This window comes from Neophocaena asiaeorientalis, unplaced genomic scaffold (genome assembly GCF_003031525.2).
Source record: "Neophocaena asiaeorientalis asiaeorientalis breed wild unplaced genomic scaffold, Neophocaena_asiaeorientalis_V1.1 scaffold218, whole genome shotgun sequence".
Classification (NCBI taxonomy): Eukaryota; Metazoa; Chordata; class Mammalia; order Artiodactyla; family Phocoenidae; genus Neophocaena; species Neophocaena asiaeorientalis.
In genome coordinates this window covers 12,352,195-12,375,396 of record NW_020172818.1, presented here as the reverse complement: position 1 = coordinate 12,375,396, position 23,202 = coordinate 12,352,195, and the positions used below count along the sequence as shown (strand labels likewise).

Genomic DNA, 23,202 nt, shown 5'->3' with positions numbered 1-23,202 from the left:
TGTTGCACTTGGTAAACCCGTGTCGTCTGCCCACAATTGGAAATGGTGTACACATGGTCACCATTGCCAGATACCTCTGAAATCATGCAGAAGATGGTGGAACCTGGAACAACAATAGACATTTTAGGGAGGTGGCTTCTAGTGGATTACGAAGAAGACCATTCTGACTGACTGAGCTCTCCCACGATGGAAAGCCCGCCCGGAGAGGCAGTTAGCACCCCTCACCATGCGTGTGCAGAGTGGTGGCTGGGGGACTTCTGCAGGAAAGATAATAAGGACACCTGGGAGTTGGTTGGAAAGATGACTTAGCTGATGTCCAAGGTTGATCTCATTTCTAAAGCCGTCTTTAAATGTTCCACCTTACATTTTGTTTCCCATCACTGTCATCTAATCTCCAGGTAGAGCAAAATCCAGCTATACAAATAAGAATTTCAAATGTAATCTATTTATGTAACATTCATCTCTCCACTGCTCCATCTATCTATCCATCTGTTTATGTTCCCTTCAAATTTTCTTTTCTTTGCCATAAAGAATGACACCAAGGGCTTCCCTGGTGGTGCAGTGGTTGAGAATCTGCCTGCCAATGCAGGGGACACGGGTTCGAGCCCTGGTCTGGGAAGATCCCACATGCCCTGGAGCAACTAGGCCCGTGAGCCACAACTACTGAGCCTGCGTGTCTGGAGCCTGTGCTCCGCGACAAGAGAGGTTGCGACAGTGAGAGGCCCGCGCACCGCAATGAAGAGTGGCCCCCACTTGCCACAACTAGAGAAAGCCCTCGCACAGAAACGAAGACCCAACACAGCCAAAAATAAATAAATAAATTAAAAAAAAAAAATGACACCAAGGAAGACTCTGATGGCCATAACCACAGCAACAACAATGTGTAGTAACATTTTCCAGCATCTGTTTTGTGCCGGGCACCGGCTAAGTGCTTTGTGCGTGTCAGTGTGAGACAGTGGGGCAGAGTATAGAGCCAGGACTCTGGAGCCACATGTCATGGCTTCAAATCCCAGTTCTGCCACCTAATAGCATTGTGACTTTCAACAAGGTACTTTTTCTGTGTCTCAGTTTCTTCACCTACCTTATAAGATCATCATGGGGATTAAATGGCTTGATATCCATCAAGCTATTAAAACAAAGCCTGTGCATAAAAGGCACTATTAATCCTCTCAATGACCTTCATTTTTTTAAGAACGTATTTTATTGAAGTATAGTTGATTTACAATATTAATTTCTGCTGTACAGCAAAGCGATTCAGTTATACATAAATATGTTCTTTTTCATATTCTTTTCCATTATGATTTATTACAGGATATCGACTATAGTTCCTGGGGCTATACAGTAGGACCTTGTTGTTTATCCATCCTATATATAATAATTTGCATCTTCTAATCCCAAACTCCCAATCCTCCCCTCCCCCAACCCCCTTGCCCTTGGTAACCACAGGTCTGGTCTCTATGTCTGTGAGTCTGTTTCTATTTTGTAGATAAGTGCATGTGCATCTCAGTGGCTTCATTTGACATGGGTGATAATATTCTTACTAACCAACTAGGGATCTAGGATCAGAGACATCAAATAACTCACCTGAGTCACCCAGCGCCTAAGGGGGAGCTGAGATTGGAAGCTAAGTTGGCGTGACTCCCGAGCTCATGTTTTCAGACATAGTGAAACACCATCTCTTGGGAAACGGCCAAGTGCAGAGAGGAACTCTCCCTTACATTTTTCGCCTGTTCCAGAGCTGTCCCGTCAGGTCTGGCCACCGAGGGGTTGGGGAGTGAGCAGTGATGTGGAAACGCCAGGATGGAAGGAGTTAATGAGCCTCTGCTTCAAGCTTGGAGAGGGAGGGCCCAAGCTGACTTCTAAACCAAGAGATCTTTAAGAGGAAAAAGTCAAAGACAAGGATGCTGACCCTGGATCTGACAATCTACTTGAGTTTATACCAAACTAAAAAGTTTAGGGTTTATCATAACTTCAACCAGTGTTTCACGCACACACAGTAGTTAGTTTTACTCTGATTTAACCTGCCATTACAGTTTTGACAGGATACCCAGGAGGTATTTTCCCCTGAATTCTTATTGTCCAGGCCCTCAAATCGATTGGATATAAATATGATTTATGGTCTCTACATGGAATCTTGCTGCAGTAAGATGCCATGGAAATTGGCTCCTATGAGGAAAATTTTGGTTTCACTAATACTCAGTTGGTTTTTGTGGGTCTGTTATGCTTACATCAGCCAACATGGAGATTTGTATTATAAAAAATGGCCATGGCCATTTCATTTTCACTCTGAATGGATTACCCTCCATGTTAATGAGTCCTCTTTCTCATTCAGGAGAACACCTACTGCCTTCTGTATCAAATCCTACTGTAGCTTCTTTCTGACACCTTGCTTGCCATTTGGTGAGAACTTGATTCATTTTTATACAAAATAAATAAGGAAAGAGACACCTATGTCTTTGTTTCTTTTGTATCATCAGTAGCTACGCAAATTATTAATCAGTTCTTGGATAAGTTAAGCTGTGCCATTTCTTTTGCAAAGATGTTATCGTGGGAAAGCCACTAATACATTTTAATGGCTTATATTTATGAAGTGCTCCCTCTGTGCTGGTCATTGTTCTAACTCCCATGTGAAATCACTCATTTATAAGAGGGCTATGGCTTGTACGGGATGTATATGCAGCAAAACTGGCCAGAGTTAAGTACATTCCTCTCTAAAGTACAGTGACAAAAGCTGACACTTTTGTGACCTGAAAAAATTAAATGTTCTCTAGGAAAGAAGCGTTTGAATCTTGCTAACTTTGCCAACTGGTTGAAGTAGTAAAGAAGATGAAGAATCCCAGTCCAGCCTGTGCAACTCAAAATGTCTTCGTTTCATGGAGGCATTAGGGACTTTTGGAGGGGGCGGGGAGTGGGAAAATATGTGTATTTCATTGTTGTCTAAATAATTAAAAGTACCATAGGGGGTGATGAGGATTTTACCAGTGGATCCAATCCTGTATGCAAACTATGCATTCTTAATAGGCATTTAGTTCTTCTGTGGCTGGTTGGGAAATTAACAGATGACACCTTCATTAATTGCATGCTATTTTAATTGGTCTAAAGGGACATTTTTCTTTCTTTTGTGGCTTTGGAACACCCTGACAGTTTTATTGTTACTTCTGGGAGTTTATCCATGGTGGTTAACATTAATACTATTAAAACAGAAAGTGCCTGTGAGCTTGTGTTCCCAGGGGATCGGGAAGGGTGAGCTGTGAGGACCGACTCTTCTGCCACCAATTTCCTGGGAGAGAGAATAGAGAAGAATAAGGAAACGACTGTATTTAGAAACAACAAAATGCCGGACTCTGCACCATGTATTTTCTATATCTTATCTCTTTTAGCCCTGAACAACTACCTATGAGGATGGTCCCCATTGTGCGGTGGGGAAGCCGAGTCCTTTACCCAGCTTGCTTAAGCTAGGAAGCGATTTAACAGCAGAGAACTTATGGAAATGTCCTCCTGTTCATTTCAATCCCCATGTACCTGGCAAAGCACTTGCAGTTTACCCAATAGGCAGCCACCCATTTTCTAATACAAGTTAATAAATGAATGAATGAATGAATGATGGATGGAGTGAGTCAGATAAGGTGTATGAGTTTCATATCCAGCTGTAACAAGTGACCACAAACTTGGTGGCTTAAAACAACACAAATGTATTATCTTACAGTTCTGGACATCGAAGTCCAACATGGGCCTCGCTAGGAAAACTCAAGATGTCAACTGTAGGGGAGAATCCATTTCGTTGCCTTATCCATCCTCTTGAAGCTGCCTACATTCCGAGGCTCGTGACCCCTTCCTCCATCTTCAAAGTTGATGATTCCATCACTCCTACCCCCCTACCCCCGCTTCCTTCATCGAATCTCCCTCTGATTCCCATTCCTCTTCTACCTCCCTCTTCCACTTTTAAAGACCTTGTTATCAATCTCTGGTGTAAGGTGGGTTGATTAGCAGCCTTAGTTCCCATCTGCAACCTTATTTCTCCTTTACCATGTCACCTAACAGATTCACAGCCTCTGGGGATTAGGACATGAACATCTTTGCCGGGGGCATTATTTTGTCTACCACAAAAAGCTTCATTAAAGGTGTGAAATCTATTTTGTCTGTCCCAGTAGAGAAGTAATTCTTTTCTGAGACTGTGGAACATGGTTGGTTTGGTTCCTTGGATATTTAACCATGCACACACCACCTGAAGGCATCTCTTTGCTTTTTCCTTGCTTTGTAACCTGCAAACACTCTCCGCACATGCCATGTTCAGTAAGTACCTGTTGAGGAAATGAAAGAATGAAGTGAACGAGCTGTTGTTTAAAACTATATTAATTTGGTCTAAAGGACACGGGAGACATTTTGATCTAAGATGGTAAAATTTGAGCATTAAAAAGAATAATGGCTGTAGTCGATTGAAACCCACCAAATATGTACAATTTCATAGTGATTCTACGCAGAGGCATGGGGTCTTGCTAGATTCATCTCAACATTTCCACTCTTCAGACTCCCATAGGCCACACTTGACCCCTTCTGTGTAGCTCGAGGGCAGGAACACAGAGTACGTGTCCACTGTGAGGGCAGCATTAGACAGTCTTCTGTGGGTGCCCTTGCCTCAGGTCACACTGCAACCGATAGCTGTCCAGGAGGTATTTTCTCCCCAAGTCACACAGCTCTAGTGCAAGGAGATTCAGTCTACATCAGGCAGCTATGGGAGCATTCCTGGCTTAAACGCTTCATACCCCAGAGTTGCCAGCATCTTTTGTAATAACTCGCGGGCATGGCTTCCAGCATTTCCACAAGGGACATGCCCAGGTCCAAGAATGACCTCACTCGGGAAAGTTCAAAGCACAGTGTCTGCTTCCCTGTTAGGGATTTATGGTTCATTTACAGGTCCTCCCATCCAGATGTAATTTACCAATCAGGTTTCATTTTTTATGACATTTGATGTTCTTGTCCTTCTGAGGTTTTCAGGTAAAAGCCAAAGCTCAGATTCTCAGGAAGTTGGAAAAAGTTTTATTAACCTTTTGCTCTCATACCTAAACAAGCAAATAAACCAATGAACAAACAGACCCCAACTCATTTGTCACCATGGGAGGTTGCTATGACACCAGCTCTTTAACTAGCAAAGAGTCAAACATCTATCATAATTATAAGCTTTATGTCAGAGTAACTGCATTATTGAGGAGAGAAAGTTCTTTGTGAAGAATTCCAGCTTAAAAAAATAGAGAAGAAATGATAGAATTAGAAAGTGTGATTTTTCAACCCCTAGTGATATCATGGATCTAGGTAACAATTACAATGTATACTAAAACCATTAGGTGAAAGGTAGATAGGGAATTTCATAATATAGGGATCATGCTTGCACCACTTGAACTTGTGATCCATCTTAGTATTTACCCGTTGTATGATCCTACAGGAAGCACATGGTACTACTTATGGTACATTTTAAAAAAACAAATTTAATCTGACTCTAATCAAGACCTTAGATCTAACTAGTAGTTTGTGGAAATACAAGGGATAGAGGAACAATGACACCCTTTGGAAGCAATCAGCCAAGTCCAGAATGTGGGACATTCTGCAGGATGAATGACCAGGTTTCCCCAACAAATCATGGAAGGGAAAATGGAAGGGCAGAGGGCTTCTCTGGTGGCGCAGTGGTTGAGAGTCCGCCTGCCGATACAGGTGTTCGTGCCCCGGTCCGGGAAGATCCCACATGCCGCGGAGCGGCTGGGCCCGTGAGCCATGGCCGCTGAGCCTGCGCGTCCGGAGCCTGTGCTCCGCAACGGGAGAGGCCACAACAGTGAGAGGCCCGCGTACCGCAAAAAAAAAAAAAAAAAAAAAAAGGAAGGGCAGAATGATATAGAATAAAGTGGACTTAGTCAACATTGTGGGATTTTGTTTGGTTCTTGAATTTAACTTTCAACTGTAAAAATTATTTTGGGACACTTGAGGTAGTCTGAATAATGACTGATATTAATTATTGGAATTATTGTTTAACACTTTAAATATGATACGGTTAAATGGTATTGAATATGATAATGACATCAAGGTTAGGCAAAACTGATATACATAAACACATATATACACATATATAGACATACATATGCACGTGTGTGTGTGTGTGTGTGTGTGTGTGTGTGTGTATATATATATATATATATATACAGTTGACAGTTAATGATGGATACTGAGGAAATTAAAGGTAAAATGATCTAAAACAAGATTGGCAAATATTGACAGTTTTCCAAGTTGAGTAATGATTACATTGGGAGTCTGATTATTCTACCTACTTTAAGTGCCTGAAAATTTCCATAATAAAGTTTTCTTATTTTTCTTTTCATAAGTTTTTAATTTTTTAATTTATTTTATTTATTTATTTTTGGCTGCATTGGGTCTTTGTTGCTGTGCATGGGCTTTCTCTAGTTGTGGTGAGCAGGGGCTACTCTTTGTTGCGGTGCGCGGGCTTCTCATTGCAGTGGCTTCTCTTGTTGCAGAGCATGGGCTCTAGGTGCACGGGCTTCAGTAGTTGTGGCACACGGGCTCAGTAGTTGTGGCTCGCGTGCTCTAGAGCGCAGGCTAAGTAGTTGTGGCCTATGGGCTTAGTTGCTCTGCGGCATGTGGGATCTTTCTGGACCAGAGCTTGAACCCATGTCCCCTGCATTGGCAGGTGGATTCTTAACCACTGTGCCACCGGGGAAGCCCCATAATAAAGTTTTCTTAAAACCCTTATATTTTTACAGTCAGATGCCATTTTCTCCTATCAAATTATTAAATATATTTAAACATTTTACAGGGAGGGGTGAAATAAGGATCCTACTGCATTGCTGGGGAACTTCTGGAAAGCAGTTTGGCAGGATGCCCTAAGAGGCTTAAAATATGGCTAGCATTTGATTCCCTTTGTAGAAATCATACTGAAAAAATCATTGTGAATATCAAAAACTCTTTACAAAGATGTTCACTTCAGCTTATCTTAGACTTTGAATTTTGCAAGTAACCCAAATGTGCGCCACTAGAAGAATGGTTAATTGAATCATGGTACACCACATCATGAAGTATTTTGCAACCATCATAGGAAACTTTTACAGTTTTTAAATACAACTGGAAGATGCCTGTTACAACATTAATTGAAAACAGGACAAAACTATACTTGCATCTATGTAAACAATATACATCCATGGGGAAAATATGTGGACAAAAAAAAAACTGGAAGCAAATACAGCAAAATATCTCCATTGGTTCTGACTGGGTGATAGACCTACAGTGAATGAAGTCTCTTTCTGTGTTTATTTTCCAGATTTTTCTATCATAGACATAGTCTTGTCCTGTGCATCTTGTAATAGTTTTATAAAGGTATAACCAACAAACCATAAAATTCACCCACATTAAGAGTACAGTCTGATATATATGTGTAAATATATATAGCTGTACAACCACCATTACAGCATTACAATCAAGTTTTAGAACCTGTGACTCTGTGAAGTATCTCACAAATATTTCTTGAGTAGACTTCATTTTTAGAGCAGTTTTAGATTTACAGAACAATTGAGAAGATAGTACAGAGAGTTCCTACATACCCTGTACATAGTTTCCCCTGTTATTAAAATCTTCTATTACTATGGTACATTTGTTAAAATTAATGACCCAATACTGATACATTATTATTAACTAAAGTCCATACTCATTCAGATTTCCCTAGTTTTTACTTAATGTCCTTTTTCTGTTCCAGGATTCCATCCAGGGTCTTACATTACATTTACTTGACATATCTATAAATTAATTTTTAATTGGAAAAAAGTAAAATGAGCCTAATTTTTCAAATCCTCCAAATATTTAACCATTTTTCTCCTGGTCTTCTTGTTTTTGTTGACTTGTTGCCTGTTGACAAAGACCATGTCTTATATTAATTATATTCCTTGTAGTTTCCAACATGGTACCCTGCAAATTTACTAAATAATATTCTGCTAATTTAGTCACTGTCCTTCAATAACTGGATGGAGCAGAAGAGAGGGAGAAAAGGAAGAGAAGAAAGGAAAAGAAAGACCTTACTTTACAAATAAGTTAAAACCTCAGAGCTCTGAGGGACCTTTGGTTTCTGCTGTGATTTTATGTAATGGAATTCTTTTGACCTTTGTGTTTCCCAGGCTGGAAATTGCAACCCTGAATCGGGCAGACTCAGATCTGGAAGCTTGTCGAACCCAAATCAGCAAAGACATCATTGCTCTTCTACTGAAAAATCTGACCAGCAGTGGCCATCTCTCCCCTCAGGTAGAGAGGAGGATGGGTGCTGTTTTCAAAAAGCAGTTTCTGTTGCTGGAGAAAGAAATTCAAGACGAGTATGATCGGAAGATGGTGGCCTTGACAGCTGAGTGTGACCTAGAAACAAGAAAGAAGACAGAAAGCCAGTACCAGAGGGAGATGGCAGCAATGGAGGAAGCAGAAGAGGTGCTGAAACGTGTTAGTGAGAGGGTAAGGCAACTTTGAAAGGAAGGCTTTCATTTGCCTCCCTCCTTCATCATTTATCCATCCATCCATACATACATACATCTACCTGCCCATTCATCCATCCACCCACCCATCCATCCATTCTCCCCACCTACCACCCTTCCATCTATCTGTCCATGTACTCATCCATCCATCCATTTATTCACTCACCACCCATCCATGCATCCATTCATCCAAACTCCAACCCATCCATCCATCCGCCTACCACCCTTCTATCCACCTGCTCATCTACACTTCCATCCATCCATCCAGAATTCATTTAGAAAGCATTTACTGATCACTACTGTCTAGGCAGTGAAGGTACAGAGAGCACTGAGACATGGTTCTTGCATTTGAGAAGTTCACAGTCTAATGAAGGATTCTCGCATATAACACATGTGAATTCATTCAGCCATGTTGTAATAGAGGTACGTTCACAGTGCTGTGGGGTGTCATGGGACAGGTAGAATGGCTTCATTCACAGAAAAGCATGTCCACAAGAGCACAGCTCAGGGGGGTTGTGATGTCAGTGTGATGTCAGTGTGTCCGTCTGGACTGCACCGCACTAAGTTCTCTCCAGCACGGGCTCTGGAGCCAGAGAAACCTGGACTCATATTCTAGTACACTCCAGCTCAGCTCCGGAAGGCCTTAACTAGCCTCTCTAAGTCTGTGAGTCAAGGCCGAGGGCGCCCCCCTCTCAGAGCGGCTGGAAGAAGTAATGCAGAAAAGGAGCCCCGGGTGTGGGCTGCAGTAGGCTCTCGTGCACAGTGCCCAGTTCTGGGAGTTCTGACCTCTCGGCCTTCCCAGGGCTGGTCTCTGTTGATCGGAGATCAGCTCTCATTTTCCTAAGAGAGTGTCAGTTTCCATCTTGAAAGGAATCACGCCAGAGTTTTTTCCCAGGCGCACCAAATCCAGTCTGATTTCTACCTTCCTCCTTGGAAGAGATGGCTGGTTCCCTCTGGTGACTTGAGCCCACATAACCTGTTCTGAAAATTTATCATCCTAGGGAGGTCTAACATCTTAGGAACGAGCTTCTGAACTCCTAACCTCCATTCTGCAGACTGGCAGCCGTGCACAGAAATCCTCTGGGAGAGAGTAGAGAGCTCTCAGGGTGACAGCGCCTGGCTCTCAGATGGTCGGTCACCTGTGGCCAGACTACGGGCTGGGCACTAAAGCAGAGAGGTGCGATTCACGCTGTCTCACCCCCAGCCACTCCCCTGCAGCTGGGGTCCCCTCGCCTCAACACACATCTCATTTTAGGGTGTGGCTTATTTTCGGTTTGGCTCCTGTATGGATTTCCTGTAGCTGCTGTAACAAATGACCACAGACTTCGTGGCTTAAAACAATAGAAATTTATTCTCTCACAGTTCTGGAGGCCAGAAGTCCAAAATCAAGGTGTCAGCCAGGCATGGCCCTTCTGAAATCTCTTGGGGAGAATCCTTCCTTGCCTCTGCCAGCTTCTGGTGGCTCCAAGCATTCCTTAGCTTGTGGCTGCATTCCTCCAATCTTTTTTTTTTTTTTTTTTCCGTACGCGGGCTTCTCACTGTTGTGGCCTCTCCCGTTGCGGAGCACAGGCTCCGGACGCACAGGCTCAGCGGCCATGGCTCACGGGCCCAGCCGCTCTGCGGCATGTGGGATCTTCCCGGACCGGGGCACGAACCCGCGTCCCCTGCATCGGCAGGCGGACTCTCAACCACTGCGCCACCAGGGAAGCCCCATCCCTCCAATCTTGACCTTGGTCTTCACATGGCCCATGACCCTGTCACCTCCACTTCTGTCTCTTTTAAGGACACTCATCTTTTGATTTAGGACCTAGCTAAATGATCCTGTATTATTATCTGCAAAGACCCTTATTCCGAATAAGGTCATGTTCATAGGTTCTGGGATTACGATGTGTATGTATCTTTTTGGAGAGGGGCCAACGTTCAGCCCACCACTGTTCCCCTGGCTGGCCCCACTCTCTGATCTCCATCCATGATTGCACAGGTCAGCACTGTGCTTCCTTGAGTTCAGCACTTTAAAAGAATGTGTTAAACACACGGTTCACTGTTTCAGCCCCAAACAGTCTCATTCTCTCTCTCTCTCTTATTTCCTCAATTTGTTATATTTTTTTTTCTGATAAAAATAATACGCATTCAATGAGGGAGGCTTGGAAAGTACTCAGAAGCAGAGGTCGGCAAACTGGGACCCATGAGTCCAATCCTGCCCGGCCTGTTTTTTCTGGCCCTTGAGTTGAGAATGGTTTTTACATTTTTAAAGGATTGTAAAAAGTAAAAACAAAAAAAGAATATGTGACAGAACCCTGATGTGTCCTGCAAAGCCTAAAATATTTATCTGGCCTTTACTGAAAGTCTGCCAACTCCAGCTCCAAAGCATAAAAGGAAAAACCCAGAAAAAAATTGAAACACATTCCACCAGTCGACAGTAGACAAACATTCGTTCAGCCTGTTTGAGTTGCTGCTGTGTGTCTGAGCCTGGAGACACCACTATGCTAAGGGGACCCCACTCCTGTCCTCGGCTTTCAGCATAAACCTTTTGCTTTATTTTTACATATATTTTTTTTTTACAGAGTAAGGTTTATGCGGTTCATTGAACTTTCTATCATGGTTGTTTCCACTTACCATCACAGATGTCATTAAACGCTCTCACACTTAGCATTTACTGAAGGCCAGGAATTTTTCAGAGCACATCACCTGGACCTTCTCTTCAAATATTCACACCCACTCAGTGAAGTGGGAATTGATAGGCTCCCACATTCACAGGTGAGGAAACAGATGGGAGAAGGTCACTTGCCTGAGGACACGTGGGTGGACCAAGACACACACCCAGGCAGCTCGCCCCGACCATCAAGCCTCACGGCCACCCTCACGCAACAGTGCATCGTGATCCTGGTGGCCTTCTGCCTTTGCGATGCTTTTGTTGCAAAGACTGCCCGCGGCAGCGCAGTTTTAAGTGTTTGCTCATTATTTACACTGGTTGTTGCGGGCATGGAGAAGGGGTGACACACAGTGTTCTCCTGCTCGCCCTGTGCCGGGCTCAGGGTGGGTGGCACCATCTCTATGGCTCCCCCAGGCCACCCTGTCCAGAGAGAAGTCTCCTTATTTGAGCAAATCCACTTCCAAAAATAGCCTAAAGCTGCAAAAGTTAACAGAGCTATTTCCCTTCCAGTCTGTGCAAGTCATTCCATCTTAGAATGACTTCGTCATCTATTCATTTATTGTAGTCATCTTTAAATAAAATGCATGAAAATATTTTGGCCGTATTATTCCTCCAAGAATTAGTTTTTTGTTTTGTTTTTTTAAAAAAAAGCTAAATGAGGAGTATCAGTTTTTTTGAGTAAAGTTTAGGAATTCCAGTAATTAGTATAGCAGTGAAATCTGTTCACGTTTAAACATCTGTATGATCCCGTACAGTCTGTAAAGTGTTTCTGCATGGAGAAGCTCTTAAGGGTAGTGGCAAATATAGACTCTGAAGGCAGGTGGCTTAGGTTTAGATCTCACTTTGTTCCTCCAGAAGGTGCACTGTTCAGGCTCCTTGGGTCTCGGTTTCCCCATCCTTAAACTGGGGACGATAATGATGCCTGTCATATAGGACTGTCAATACTTGTTTAGTACTTAGACCGATGCTTGGCAGTGTCAGCCCTGTTCTATCCAGTCTCATTATTTAGTGTAATCTTTAAAGAAGCCCATGACATAAAACAGTCAGGATGTGAAATCTTTCCAGTTCAAGTTGGAGAAACAGAAGCCCAGAGGGGAAGTGTCTTGCCCAGCTTCCTGCAAGCAGCCACTGGCCATTCAGCGTGTGTACTTTATAGGGGGACCTCTTCCAGATCCACGTGCTTCCCACCTACTCGGAGAAGAGGCAGCAGCAGCGCATCCTGCCCTGAGCTGCCGGAGGCTTCCTAACTCCTTTGAGTGTGTCTTAAAGGAAAAGATGCCTTAAGGGCAAGAGCTCTTACACTGGAACCATCTCTGGGGGTTTTATTTCTATAAAACATTTTCACGATTTGCCCAGCTTGCTAAATTGAGTAGAGGGAGTGTCATTTAGTACAGTCATAATTTCCTGACACGATTTCACATTTTTGATGGCCTAGAGTCAGCGCGAAGAGCAGTTGTCAGAACAGCCTGGCACAGGCCTGCGATTCTCGAGCCAGGATTGAAGTTCCCTATCCTGACCCAGGCCTCCCAATCTCTCCATGCAAGTTGCTTTTTTAGGCATTTTAAGCTGAAGGATAAACATGCCTCATTTCTCTGAGAAGTCTATTTTAGTGGAAAGTTCAATAGGGAGCTGGGGCTGAGTGACCATTATTTTAACGTACCTTTAAAAATGCACATTTGTTGCCAATATTTAAAATATAAAATTTTGGATAGGAAATCCAGACTTTCAGCTTCTCTTAAAAAAATGGAAAGATATGGCCACACCAGGTGCATAGCCCTACAGAGCCCCCTTTGGTGGGCTGAGCAGTGGCTGACCCCGTAAGCAGGGCTCGCTCTCTCTACTTTACCCCAGTCCCCAATGCCCCCTAGTACAGTAATTCCCAGGCTACCTCACATGTCCTCCCCTGCTTGGCAGGCCTCCGTGGTGTCCCCTGCTTTAGGGTTTAGTCTTCTCATCTGTGCCACAGAAGGATTGAACTAGAGCAGGGGATGAACACGTTTCTGTGGGTCTCTGGACCCCCTTAGGAGGGCAGTATACATGGAAATGGGGGGACTCCCATCAAAAGTTATTTTAAGGAGCATTTCACTATGACACAAACACATCATTTCCTCATGCCTTATTCTTCAGAAATACTATTCTAAGCAAGGACAGATAATTACGTTTTAGGATTTGCAGGCACACACTCAAGCACGTGTGTACGCTTGTGTGTGTGTGTGCGTCCACGTGTGCTGTGTGCTTGCTTTTTGTCCTGGCTGTGAGGAGTTAAATGGATTTCACCCCTGTTTCATTCCTATTAATTAAAATAAATGGAGGTTTGGAGCTTGTCGAATTCCATACTGTCAAAATAGAAGGTCACTTTCATGGATGAATGGACCTACCTGGGCACCAGCTACTCCCCTGGTAGCAGAGCATCCCTGTGATGCCCAGAGCCAGGGGCCCAACACCCTCATTGTGGGTGACTTGCATTCTGTAATTTAGATCAAGTCAGCTGTGAATAACTACTTCTCTCCAGAAGAGAAGACCCCTTCAGCTTTGCCACATAATAATCTGACCATTGGAGTGACAGTCCCATCATATTCAAAGTTTATGTCCACACTCAGAGGGAGGGGATTTCTGTGACGTCTTACACCGGGGGGCCAGGAATCTTGGGGGCTTCTTAGAATTCCGCCTCTGCACGTGGAATGACTAAGACACCCTCCTGCGGCATGAGTCTTTTGAGGTAATGGGAGTGCAGAGGCATCAGGAACTTAGTGAAGGCATGTCTCCCCCCTGCTGCCCTCCCTCTGGACCACATAAAGTGGAGGCACCCCAGGATCCACTTCCTACTTCCCCTTTGCCTCCCTTTTAACGCAAATGTTATCAGCTTGGGCCTGATTGCTCGTATCTTTCTCTTCATCGAAGTTAAGGATGAAAGATGATGGAAATAAGCTTGAGAGCCTAACAGCACAGTCCATTGATGTTTCCATTTTGCGGGCTATTTTCAGGCAGTTTGATTTGAAAATTTCCACTCTTGTGAATTTTCTTCTTTGAGATGGTTCTGGAAAACGTTAAGATAACAGGGAGGACAGGTTACAACAGCATTTCCCAGAGTTTAGCAGCTTCCTCATGGCAAATTTGGGATTCAGTGTGTGTGTATGCCTGTGTGTATACATGTGTGTGTTCCATGTGGGTGTGCACATGCGTGCGCTGTATTTGTGTTGCTGTGTGTGCCTGTATCTTTGTGCATGTATGCGTATTGTTTGTTGCTGTGTGCATTGATATGCACTGTGCATGTGTATGTGTGCACGTGTGTTGGTGCATGTCTGTGTGCTGAGCGTATGTGTATGTGCCTTGCACGTGCATGCATGTGTGTGCGTGTATGTGCATTACTGCTGTGTGCATTGATATGCACTGTGTATGCTGATGGTACACGTATGCGTCCTCTGTGTACATGCGTGTGTGCCTGTATGTGCATTTATATGCACTGTGCACATGTGTGTTGGTGCGTGCATGTGTGCTGTGCGCGCATGCATGTGTGTACATATGTACACGTGTGTGCTGGCATGTTGCACACATGTGCCTTGCATGCCTGACCAGTGTGTCACCTCCCACGTGCCCCCCTCTCCTCCACAGTCCGCTATCGAATGCAGCAGCCTCCTGCGGACCCTCCATGGCCTAGAACAGGAGCACCTGAGGAGGTCCCTTGCTCTGCAGCAGGAGGAAGACTTTGCCAAGGCCCACAGGCAGCTGGCCATTTTCCAGAGGAATGAACTGCACGGTATCTTTTTTACCCAGATAAAAAGTGCTATTTTCAAAGGGGAACTGAAGCCAGAGGCAGCGAAAATGCTGCTGCAAGATTACTCTAAAATACAGGTAATGCCTCAAATGCGGCTCTCTCTGATGGAGGAGTCATTTTCCTGAACTGTTTCAGTAAATTTCTCCTCTTTCTGAGCTAAGTCCTGTCTCTTCTTTTGTGCTGGGTTCCAGTGAACTAACGCTGTCTTCCTTCGACCTCTTGATGCGGCGGCTGAGTTTCCAGTAAGCAGGGCAAACGGGGGCTTGAAGCACAGGCCTTAGACTCAGGCTCACGTGGACTTGCATTCCAGTTCCACTACCCATCAGCTCTGAGAATTTAAGCAAATTGCCTAACTTCTCTGAGACTCAGTTGCCTCACCTGTAAAATGGGGGTAATAGAGTCCCCACACTAAAAGGGGCATGATGGAAATTTCATGATCTAATTCATGGAAAGCCAGTGCTTGGCACAATATATGTTTAATATATATAGTGGTTAAAAATGTAAATATATATGTGCATATATGTGTGTGCGTGCATGTGTGTGTGGCGATGTATGCCTAGGGTTTATGATCTCTGTCTCGATATTCTTGGGTGAATTTGTGGGTGTTTTTGCATGTAAGCTTGAGTGTGAGTGTCATTAACCCAGACCGAATAAATTCCTAGATGACTGTGAAAGTAGTTTATGAGACTGTCACTATTTTTATGAGGCCTGCCTGAGGCATTTTACCTGTGCCTGTACACACAGTGCATCACTGGTGTGCAGTAATGCACCAGATTTCTGCTCCTGGCACGGGCTTCGTGAGTGAGAGCTGCAACAGATCAGGGCTGTCCCAGGAGGAGACCAGGCGGCCCTCGTGAGCCTTTTGGAAAGAGAGGACCGCTGTCAGAAGGCACTCTTGGCATGAAGAGAGCCAGCCAGCCTCTCCGTTTTGCTCTTGGTTTTTCCCAGTAAAACTTTAGGAGAGTAAATAAAGTCCTGGGTAGGTATTCAGACCCCACAGCATCGCTTAGGGATTAACAGATTTTGCTGTCGTTTTGCCCGCTCCTCGTGGTAAGCTGTGGCTGACTCTCCATGTTGGAAAGAACACGTGTTATTGTTAATAATACTGGGGACAAAAAAGTAACAGCCCTGGTGACAGTCCCAAGGCACAGACAGATTAGTATTTGAGGATCCCGACTCTGAGCTTCCCGACGTCAAGGGCTCAGGTCAGCTGACTCACGTGATCCAGCTCCGCAGAGGATAGAAATGTCACCAGTGTTCCTGCTGTATTGATTCTGCTGCCAGGAGCTCTCAGAGAGAAGCTGGCATTTGGCCACATCCCACCGACCATTCTGCTTTTCACTGTCAGGAGAGTGCAAATCCTCAGGTGTTGGACCTGGAGAGATTATAGCTTTTGTGTGGAAAGAAAAACATCATACGTTTCTTATTGAACAAAATGTTGAACTTTCGGGTAACCCACTGCATGGACAGTATTTCCCCAGATGGAAAAAAGACAGCAGAGCCAGTCAGTGGGATAGTACACTGAGGCTGATGTTTTAATTACCGTGGGTTTAATTACTGCTGGTCTAATTATTATGCTACTGGTTGAAGCTGGATTTGGGAGACAGCCTATTATGAAGTTAAAACACAGGCCCTGGAATTAGATGGCTGAGTTCAAATCCCTGCTCAGTCATTTACCAGCTGTGTGATATGGACTCAGTTTCCTCATCTGTGAAATGGGAATAATAGTATCCTGTCCCTAAATTAAGTTACAAAAGACGAGAAATGCTCTGGGCCCAATGCCAGGCCCAGCAAAAACACCCAGTATATGCAAGGCTATTATTACTCTCTTGTGCTTGCTTGGGTTCTTATGCATTTTGTACGTTATAGGAACTTCGTGCTATTCTGTGACCAGGCTCATCTCGTGTCCTCCATGAGTGTGGGAGTCCTGGGGTCAGAGCCGGTGGCTAATTTATCCCAGAACTTCAGCACCTGTCCTGGTGCTGTGTTTGGGGAGCGCCACAGGTGTGACTGTGCGCGTGGGTGAAGGATGCCTGAGAGAAATTTATATTCCATTTCTAGGGAAGCAAAATTGTTTTGATAACTCTTTACCATCTGGGTCTCAAATGCACTTTTCAAAGCCCTCATTTCTTATTAGTATGTAATTTTCTTCTAAACCTTTGTTCGGGGCAGGGACATTTAAGGTGTTAATCCCAGGGCTTCTATTCCCGTGTATTTTCTTCAGAAAGGAAATGTAATATTTTAACTGACTAGAAAGAATTTTCTTTAAATTTTATTTAAGCATATTTTCTTGTTTTTTTTTGTTTTTTTTTAACAGGAGAATGTAGAAGAGTTAATGGACTTTTTCCAGGCTAGTAAGAGATACCATCTCAGTAAAAGATTTGGCCACAGGGAGTATCTGGTCCAGAACATACAGTCATCAGAGACCCGGGTGCAGGGCCTGCTTAGCACTGCTTCTGCTCAGCTGACCCTCCTTATCCAGAAACACGAGAGGTAAAACCCCCAGACCACCCAAAATGATGCAAACAAACAGCCTTGCCCCAACGTTCCTCATCAAAGACCATCTACTTCTGTTCATTCAGCGAATGCACTGGCTGCTCCTGACTTATTTCTTAAGAATTCTCTAGTTGGAAGAATCCTTTGCATTACAGAATTTTTAAAACATACCCAATAGTCGAGACAACCATACAGTGAGCTGACGTGTGCCCATCCTCAACTTCAGGAGGTACCAGCTTGTGGGCAATCTTGATGTAGCTACACATCCCTGCCCTGAGTTATTTTAAAGCAAATCCCCAACATTTCATCAAGAAATCAATGGTGGAGTCTTTCATGAACTGTGTGACGGGATAGCCCACTTCTCCTTGAGCTCTAGGACACCGTTGGCTCTTGCATTCACCTTTGTTTTTCTTTTTTTTGGGGGGGGAGGGAGTTTGTTTTTATTTTTGTATTTTTTTAATTGAAGTATCGTTGACTTAGTTTCAGGTGTACAGCACAGTGATTCAGTTATACATACATATATATATCTATTCTTTATCAGATTCTTTTCCCTTATAAGTTATTACAAAATATTCAGTATAGTTCCCTGTGCTATACAGTAGGTCCTTGTTGATTATCTATTTTATATATAGTAGTGTGTATCTGCTAATTCCAAACTCCTAATTTATCCCTCCCTGCCTTTCCCCTTTGGCAACCGTAAGTTTGTTTTCTACGTCTGTGAGTCTGTTTTGTAAATAAGTTCATTTGTATCATATTTTAGTTTCCACATATAAGTGACATCATATGATATTTGTCTTTCTCTGTCTGACTTACTTCACTTAGTATGATAATCTCTAGGTCCATCCATGTTGCTGCAAACGGCATTATTTCATTTTTTATGGCTGAGTAATATCCCATTACATATATATATATATATATATATATATATATATATATATGCCACATCTTCTTCATTCATTCATCTGTCAACGGACATTTAGGTTGCCTCCATGTCTTGGCCTTTGGAATTAAGTATAAATACACAGATGCTTATCTTGGACTCTGAGTAATTTTTCTTAGCAGCACTGGGGTACCATGCAGCCAGGTAAATGGTGCTGTTCACTGCAGCCTCTAGCCCTTAGACAGCGTTCCTTCTCAGCTAGTCTATGAGACGCATAATTGTCAACAATGAAATTTATTCTTTGTAGGTTACAAGCTTTAAAATGAGTAGGGCCATGATGATAAGGTTGGCTTTCTTAGGACAAGCCGTGCTTTTATGAATTGGTCCTACTACCTGAGTAATTGTACTAGGACTTGGCAGCTCTCTTGCCCTCTTTATTTATTTTTATTTTTTGCGGTACGCGGGCCTCTCACTGTTGTGGCCTCTCCCGTTGCGGAGCACAGGCTCCGGATGCACAGGCTCAACATCCGTGGCTCATGGGCCCAGCCGCTCCGCGGCATGTGGGACCCTCCCGGACCGGGGCACGAACCCGTTTCCCCTGCATCGGCAGGCGGACTCCCAACCACTGCGCCACCAGGGAAGCCCTCTCTTGTCCTCTTTAATGAGGATTCAGTAAGGTGCAAGTTATGTGAACACTTCCCACCCAAAGATGCTAATGAATTTGTCACTGCAGTTAACTTGACATTCCTGATTCATTTTCACTCGAGTGAAAGAAACAGCTCCTTGCCTTGAAGCTCCTTGCCTTGAAGCACCCAACAGCTGGGTATACCGTGGGGAGCAGTTACCAGGGAAGTGTTCTGTACCTCTGATTTTTAAATCCTATTTTAATAGGTTGGCACAGACTTACATTTCTGAAATGCATATCTACCATTCACTCAGTCACCTATTCATTCCTTCAGGAAGCTTCCATGGTGAATCTACTGTATGCCAAGCAGGGGGCCCAGCCCAAGGATGCAGAAAGACTGGGAATGGTAGTGGTGATCGTGGTAGCAACAGAAAAACAGAACCAGTAAGATATGTATGAGGAATTGTGTCGTGTGACTGTGGAGGCTGAGAAGACCCAAAATCTGCCCTCTGCAGGCTGGAGGCCCAGAAAAGCCAGTGGTGTAATTCAGTCCAGAGGCCTGAGAACCAGGGGAATCCCAGCCCTAGAGCAGGAGAAGATGAGATGAAATGTCCCAGCTCAACAGTGAGGCAGGAAAAAAAAAGTGAATTCCTTACTCCTCCACCTTTTATTCTGTTCAGGCCCTCAGTGGACTGGGTGCCCACCCACATTGGGGAGGGTCATCTGCTTTACTGAGCCCACCCATTCAAATGTTAGTCTCACCTGGAAACCCCTGCACAGACACACTCAGAAGTGATCTTTAATCTGGGCACCCTGGCCAGTCAAGTTGATAAACAGAATTAACCCTCACAGCGAGTTTTCCCTGCATTTTACCTCTTGGACTTTACTTGTGCCATTCCTGTCACTAGGACTTCCCAATCTACCATCTCCTCTTGGAAGATTCTCTCTGTTCCACAGTGGTCCCCATGAATGTTGCTGTCTCCAAGAACTCTTGCCCAATTGCAATTTCACTCGGGATGCGAGCTTTCTCTGCACATCTCTGAAAAAGCTGACCTTACCCTTCCTGCATTTTCGTAACGTCTTAGCTGCCTGTTCTCCTGCTCCTTCTGCTGGTAGAGATTTCTCTGATTCAACCTGAACTAATATGGAGATAAACGTTCAGCCACAGCACAGCCAAGCTGCAGGTGAGTTTGGAGAGTGTGTTAACTAACTCTGCCTCTTTTTCATCTAGAGCAGGCTACTTGGATGAAGATCAGATGCGGGTGCTCTTGGAGCGGGCTCAGACAGAAGTCTTTTCTATAAAACAGAAGTTGGACAATGACTTAAAGCAGGAAAAGAAAAAACTCCACCAAAAATTAATAATTAAGAGAAGACGAGAGATGCTGCAAAAGGTATATAAGGAATTATCCTCTTGATTCTTTACATAATCATTGTGAACACCCACCAAGTGCCGGGTTCCATGCCAGGCACTGCCATCAGAGGGCTAGGATCCAAAGGGCAACTGGGCAGGCATCCTGATGTGCCATCTACAGTTGATTGGTAGTGACTGTTTGGAATGCTGTGTCAAGATTTCTACAGGTCCTAGCAAAGCTGAGGGTTGCAGTAAGTTAGTAATGTCTGCCAGGGCAAGAGAATAGGAGTGCTGGTTCCAGTGAATAATGACTGATGGGTGCTACAACATTTATGGAGTGTTTAATTGGTACTGTGCTAAGTGTATTATGTATTTTATTTAATCCTTACATTAACCCTATGAGGTAGATGCTACTGTTTTCTGTTTTTTTTTTTCTTTTTGTGGTATGCGGGCCTCTCACTGTTGTGGCCTCTCCCGTTGCGGAGCACAGGCTCCGGACGCACAGGCTCAGCGGCCATGGCTCACGGGCCTAGCCGCTCCGTGGCATGTGGGATCTTCCCAGACCGGGGCAAGAACCTGCATCGGCAGGCGGACTCTCAACCACTGCACCAGCAGGGAAGCCCTGTTTTCTCTTTTTTTAATGAAGACTTTGAGGCTGAGAGGGCTTAAGTGTTGTGGTCTATTTGGGCTGCTATAACAAAGTACCCGACTGGGTGGCTTATAAAGAACCGCAATTTATATCTCACAGTTCTGGAGGCTGGAAGTCCAAGATCAGGGTGCCAGCAAGGTCAGATTCTGGTGAAGGCCCTCTTCTGGTTGCAGACAGCTGACTTCTTGCTGGTAGAAGAAGTCAGAAGGGTGGAAAGGTGGAGGGAGCTTGGTGGGTGAGTGTGGGGCCTCTTTTATAAGGGCACTAATCCCATTCAGGGGGCTCCACCCTCATGACCTAAGCACCTCCCCAAGGCCCCCTCTCCTAACACCACCATGTCCCATGTTAGGTTTCAACATAGGATGTTGGGGGAAGACAAGCATTCAGATCACAGTATTAAGTAATGAGGTCAAGGTCACCTGTTTAGTGAGTGGCAGATGTGGAACTGAGCCCAGGCCTGTCTGACTTAGAGCCTCAGCCTTGTCCTTGACACTGACCCACTCAGCTGTTTGTGAACCTCGAGAAGGGAGAGACCAACCGGCAACCACAGAAAGACATCATGTGCTCCCTACATGCTCTGGTAGCACAGAGAGGAAGTCACCGTCTCCTGGGGAACCCGAGTTCTGGGGGACAAATGAACATCTGATGCGAGCAAGGCAGGAAGGACACTGCAGGGGATGGGGAGGCGTCTTGTTCAAAGGTGAAGCACTCAGGCGAGGGTGCCCCGCTGTGCTTGGAGCTCCGAGAACATGAGAGCTGGGAGGGCAGAGGGCGGGGGCTGGAGGAGGCACGCCCGGGAAGCAGCACCTCATCAATGAGGGCAGTGTGCCGGGCTGGCAGCTGACCTTCATTCAAGGGCAGTGGGGAGCATTGAAGGGTTTTCAGGAGGAGAAGTGATGCCCAAAACTCGGCCTCTGTGCACCAGTGCTGAATCAAATCTTGGAGACAGAGTTTTGGGTGAAGTAGAAAAGAATAGCTTTATTGCTTTGTCAGGCAAAGAAGGACGCAGTGGGCTCGTGCCCTGAAAAACTGTGTCCCAACCCGGGAGGATTTGGTGATGAGTTTTGTAGCAGTGGTTCAAGGGTGGAGGTGCCACTAAGGATCAGGGTGTGTGCAGTGCCGCAGTTCCTTAATCTGGCCTCAGGTGGTCTCCTGATGAGCAGGTCATTACCTTCTCTGGAATGAAGAATGCTAATATCTTCCATTTGTTGGGGGTTTTAGTTCTGTAAAAGAGCTCAAAGATACTGTTATGTGTATCCCTTGAGGCGGAACCAGGACCCTGCCCCAAGGCTGCACTATTGTTTCTTGGCTGCCCCTCCCTTGTCTCTGCCTCCCCTCCCTTCCCTGATTAGCAGCTGTTCAAAAGGCTCCCATGCCCAGGAGCCCCACAGGTCCTGCTCAGTTTCAGAAGGAAGATCAGATTTGGGATTTAGGAAGCTCATGTGAGCAGCCTGCGGATAGAGTTGGAGGAGCCCCAGGCTGTAGACCTTGAGCAGGTCTACAATGGGACCAATGGGAGGCTGTAGACCTTGACCAGGTCAAAACGGATGAGAGCATGTCCTGAGCACGGGAACAAGGACAGATTCAGAGGAGATACTAGATACATGGGATAACACAGGGGGTGGTCTGGTGCCATTCGGGAGGGAAAGGGAAACAATAACTTAATTTGGTTGATTAAAAACTCTGCTTTTATTATCAAGTGTTGGGCCCGGCATTCTCACCTGGACCATTGAACTCCACCCCATCTTTAGCATCACCTCATCCATCTCCACTGGCTCAAGGATCAAAGCAATGAGGCCCAAGAACACACTTCTCTGATGGTCTGGCCGGGCTCCAGGCTAGGGTCTGGAAGGATGGAAGAACTGCAGATATTTTAGCAGTTTCCCATGAGTCCTGTTCCTTATGGCTGCTTTTGATAAATCTTGTGAGTGGTACAGAGTGAGAACATAGCTCCACAAAGGCAAAGGTTTGTGTCATATCCTCAGCTCTGAGGACACATTGTAGGTGCTCAGCCAGTATTGTAGAAGGAAGGAATTGACACTCTCTGGTCACCCGGACCCATGAACAAGACATATTTGCACAAAATAGAACCCAGACTGTCCACAGGTGCACTGTTGTTAATAACACCGTGATGTACATCTCTATGCATGTCAGCTTCCCAGCACAGGGCCTTTATGCCTACTGCTCTTTCTCCCAGGAGTCTCCTTTCCCCCAACTTAACCCAACTGAGATATGACCTTTTTTTAAAGAAGAAGATGTTGGG

At 44.8% G+C, this 23,202-nt stretch overlaps 1 protein-coding gene across 1 annotated transcript in view; it reads left to right on the top strand.

Moving 5' to 3' along the window:
- Positions 1–23,202, top strand: part of EVC2 (EvC ciliary complex subunit 2) — a 144,545-nt gene that overhangs the window by 70,147 nt on the left and 51,196 nt on the right. Inside the window, exons 10-13 of the mRNA XM_024741863.1 lie at positions 8,166–8,490; positions 14,776–15,015; positions 17,256–17,431; positions 20,171–20,330. Coding sequence (XP_024597631.1) covers positions 8,166–8,490; positions 14,776–15,015; positions 17,256–17,431; positions 20,171–20,330 — 901 coding nt within the window. The remainder of the gene's footprint in view (positions 1–8,165; positions 8,491–14,775; positions 15,016–17,255; positions 17,432–20,170; positions 20,331–23,202) is intronic.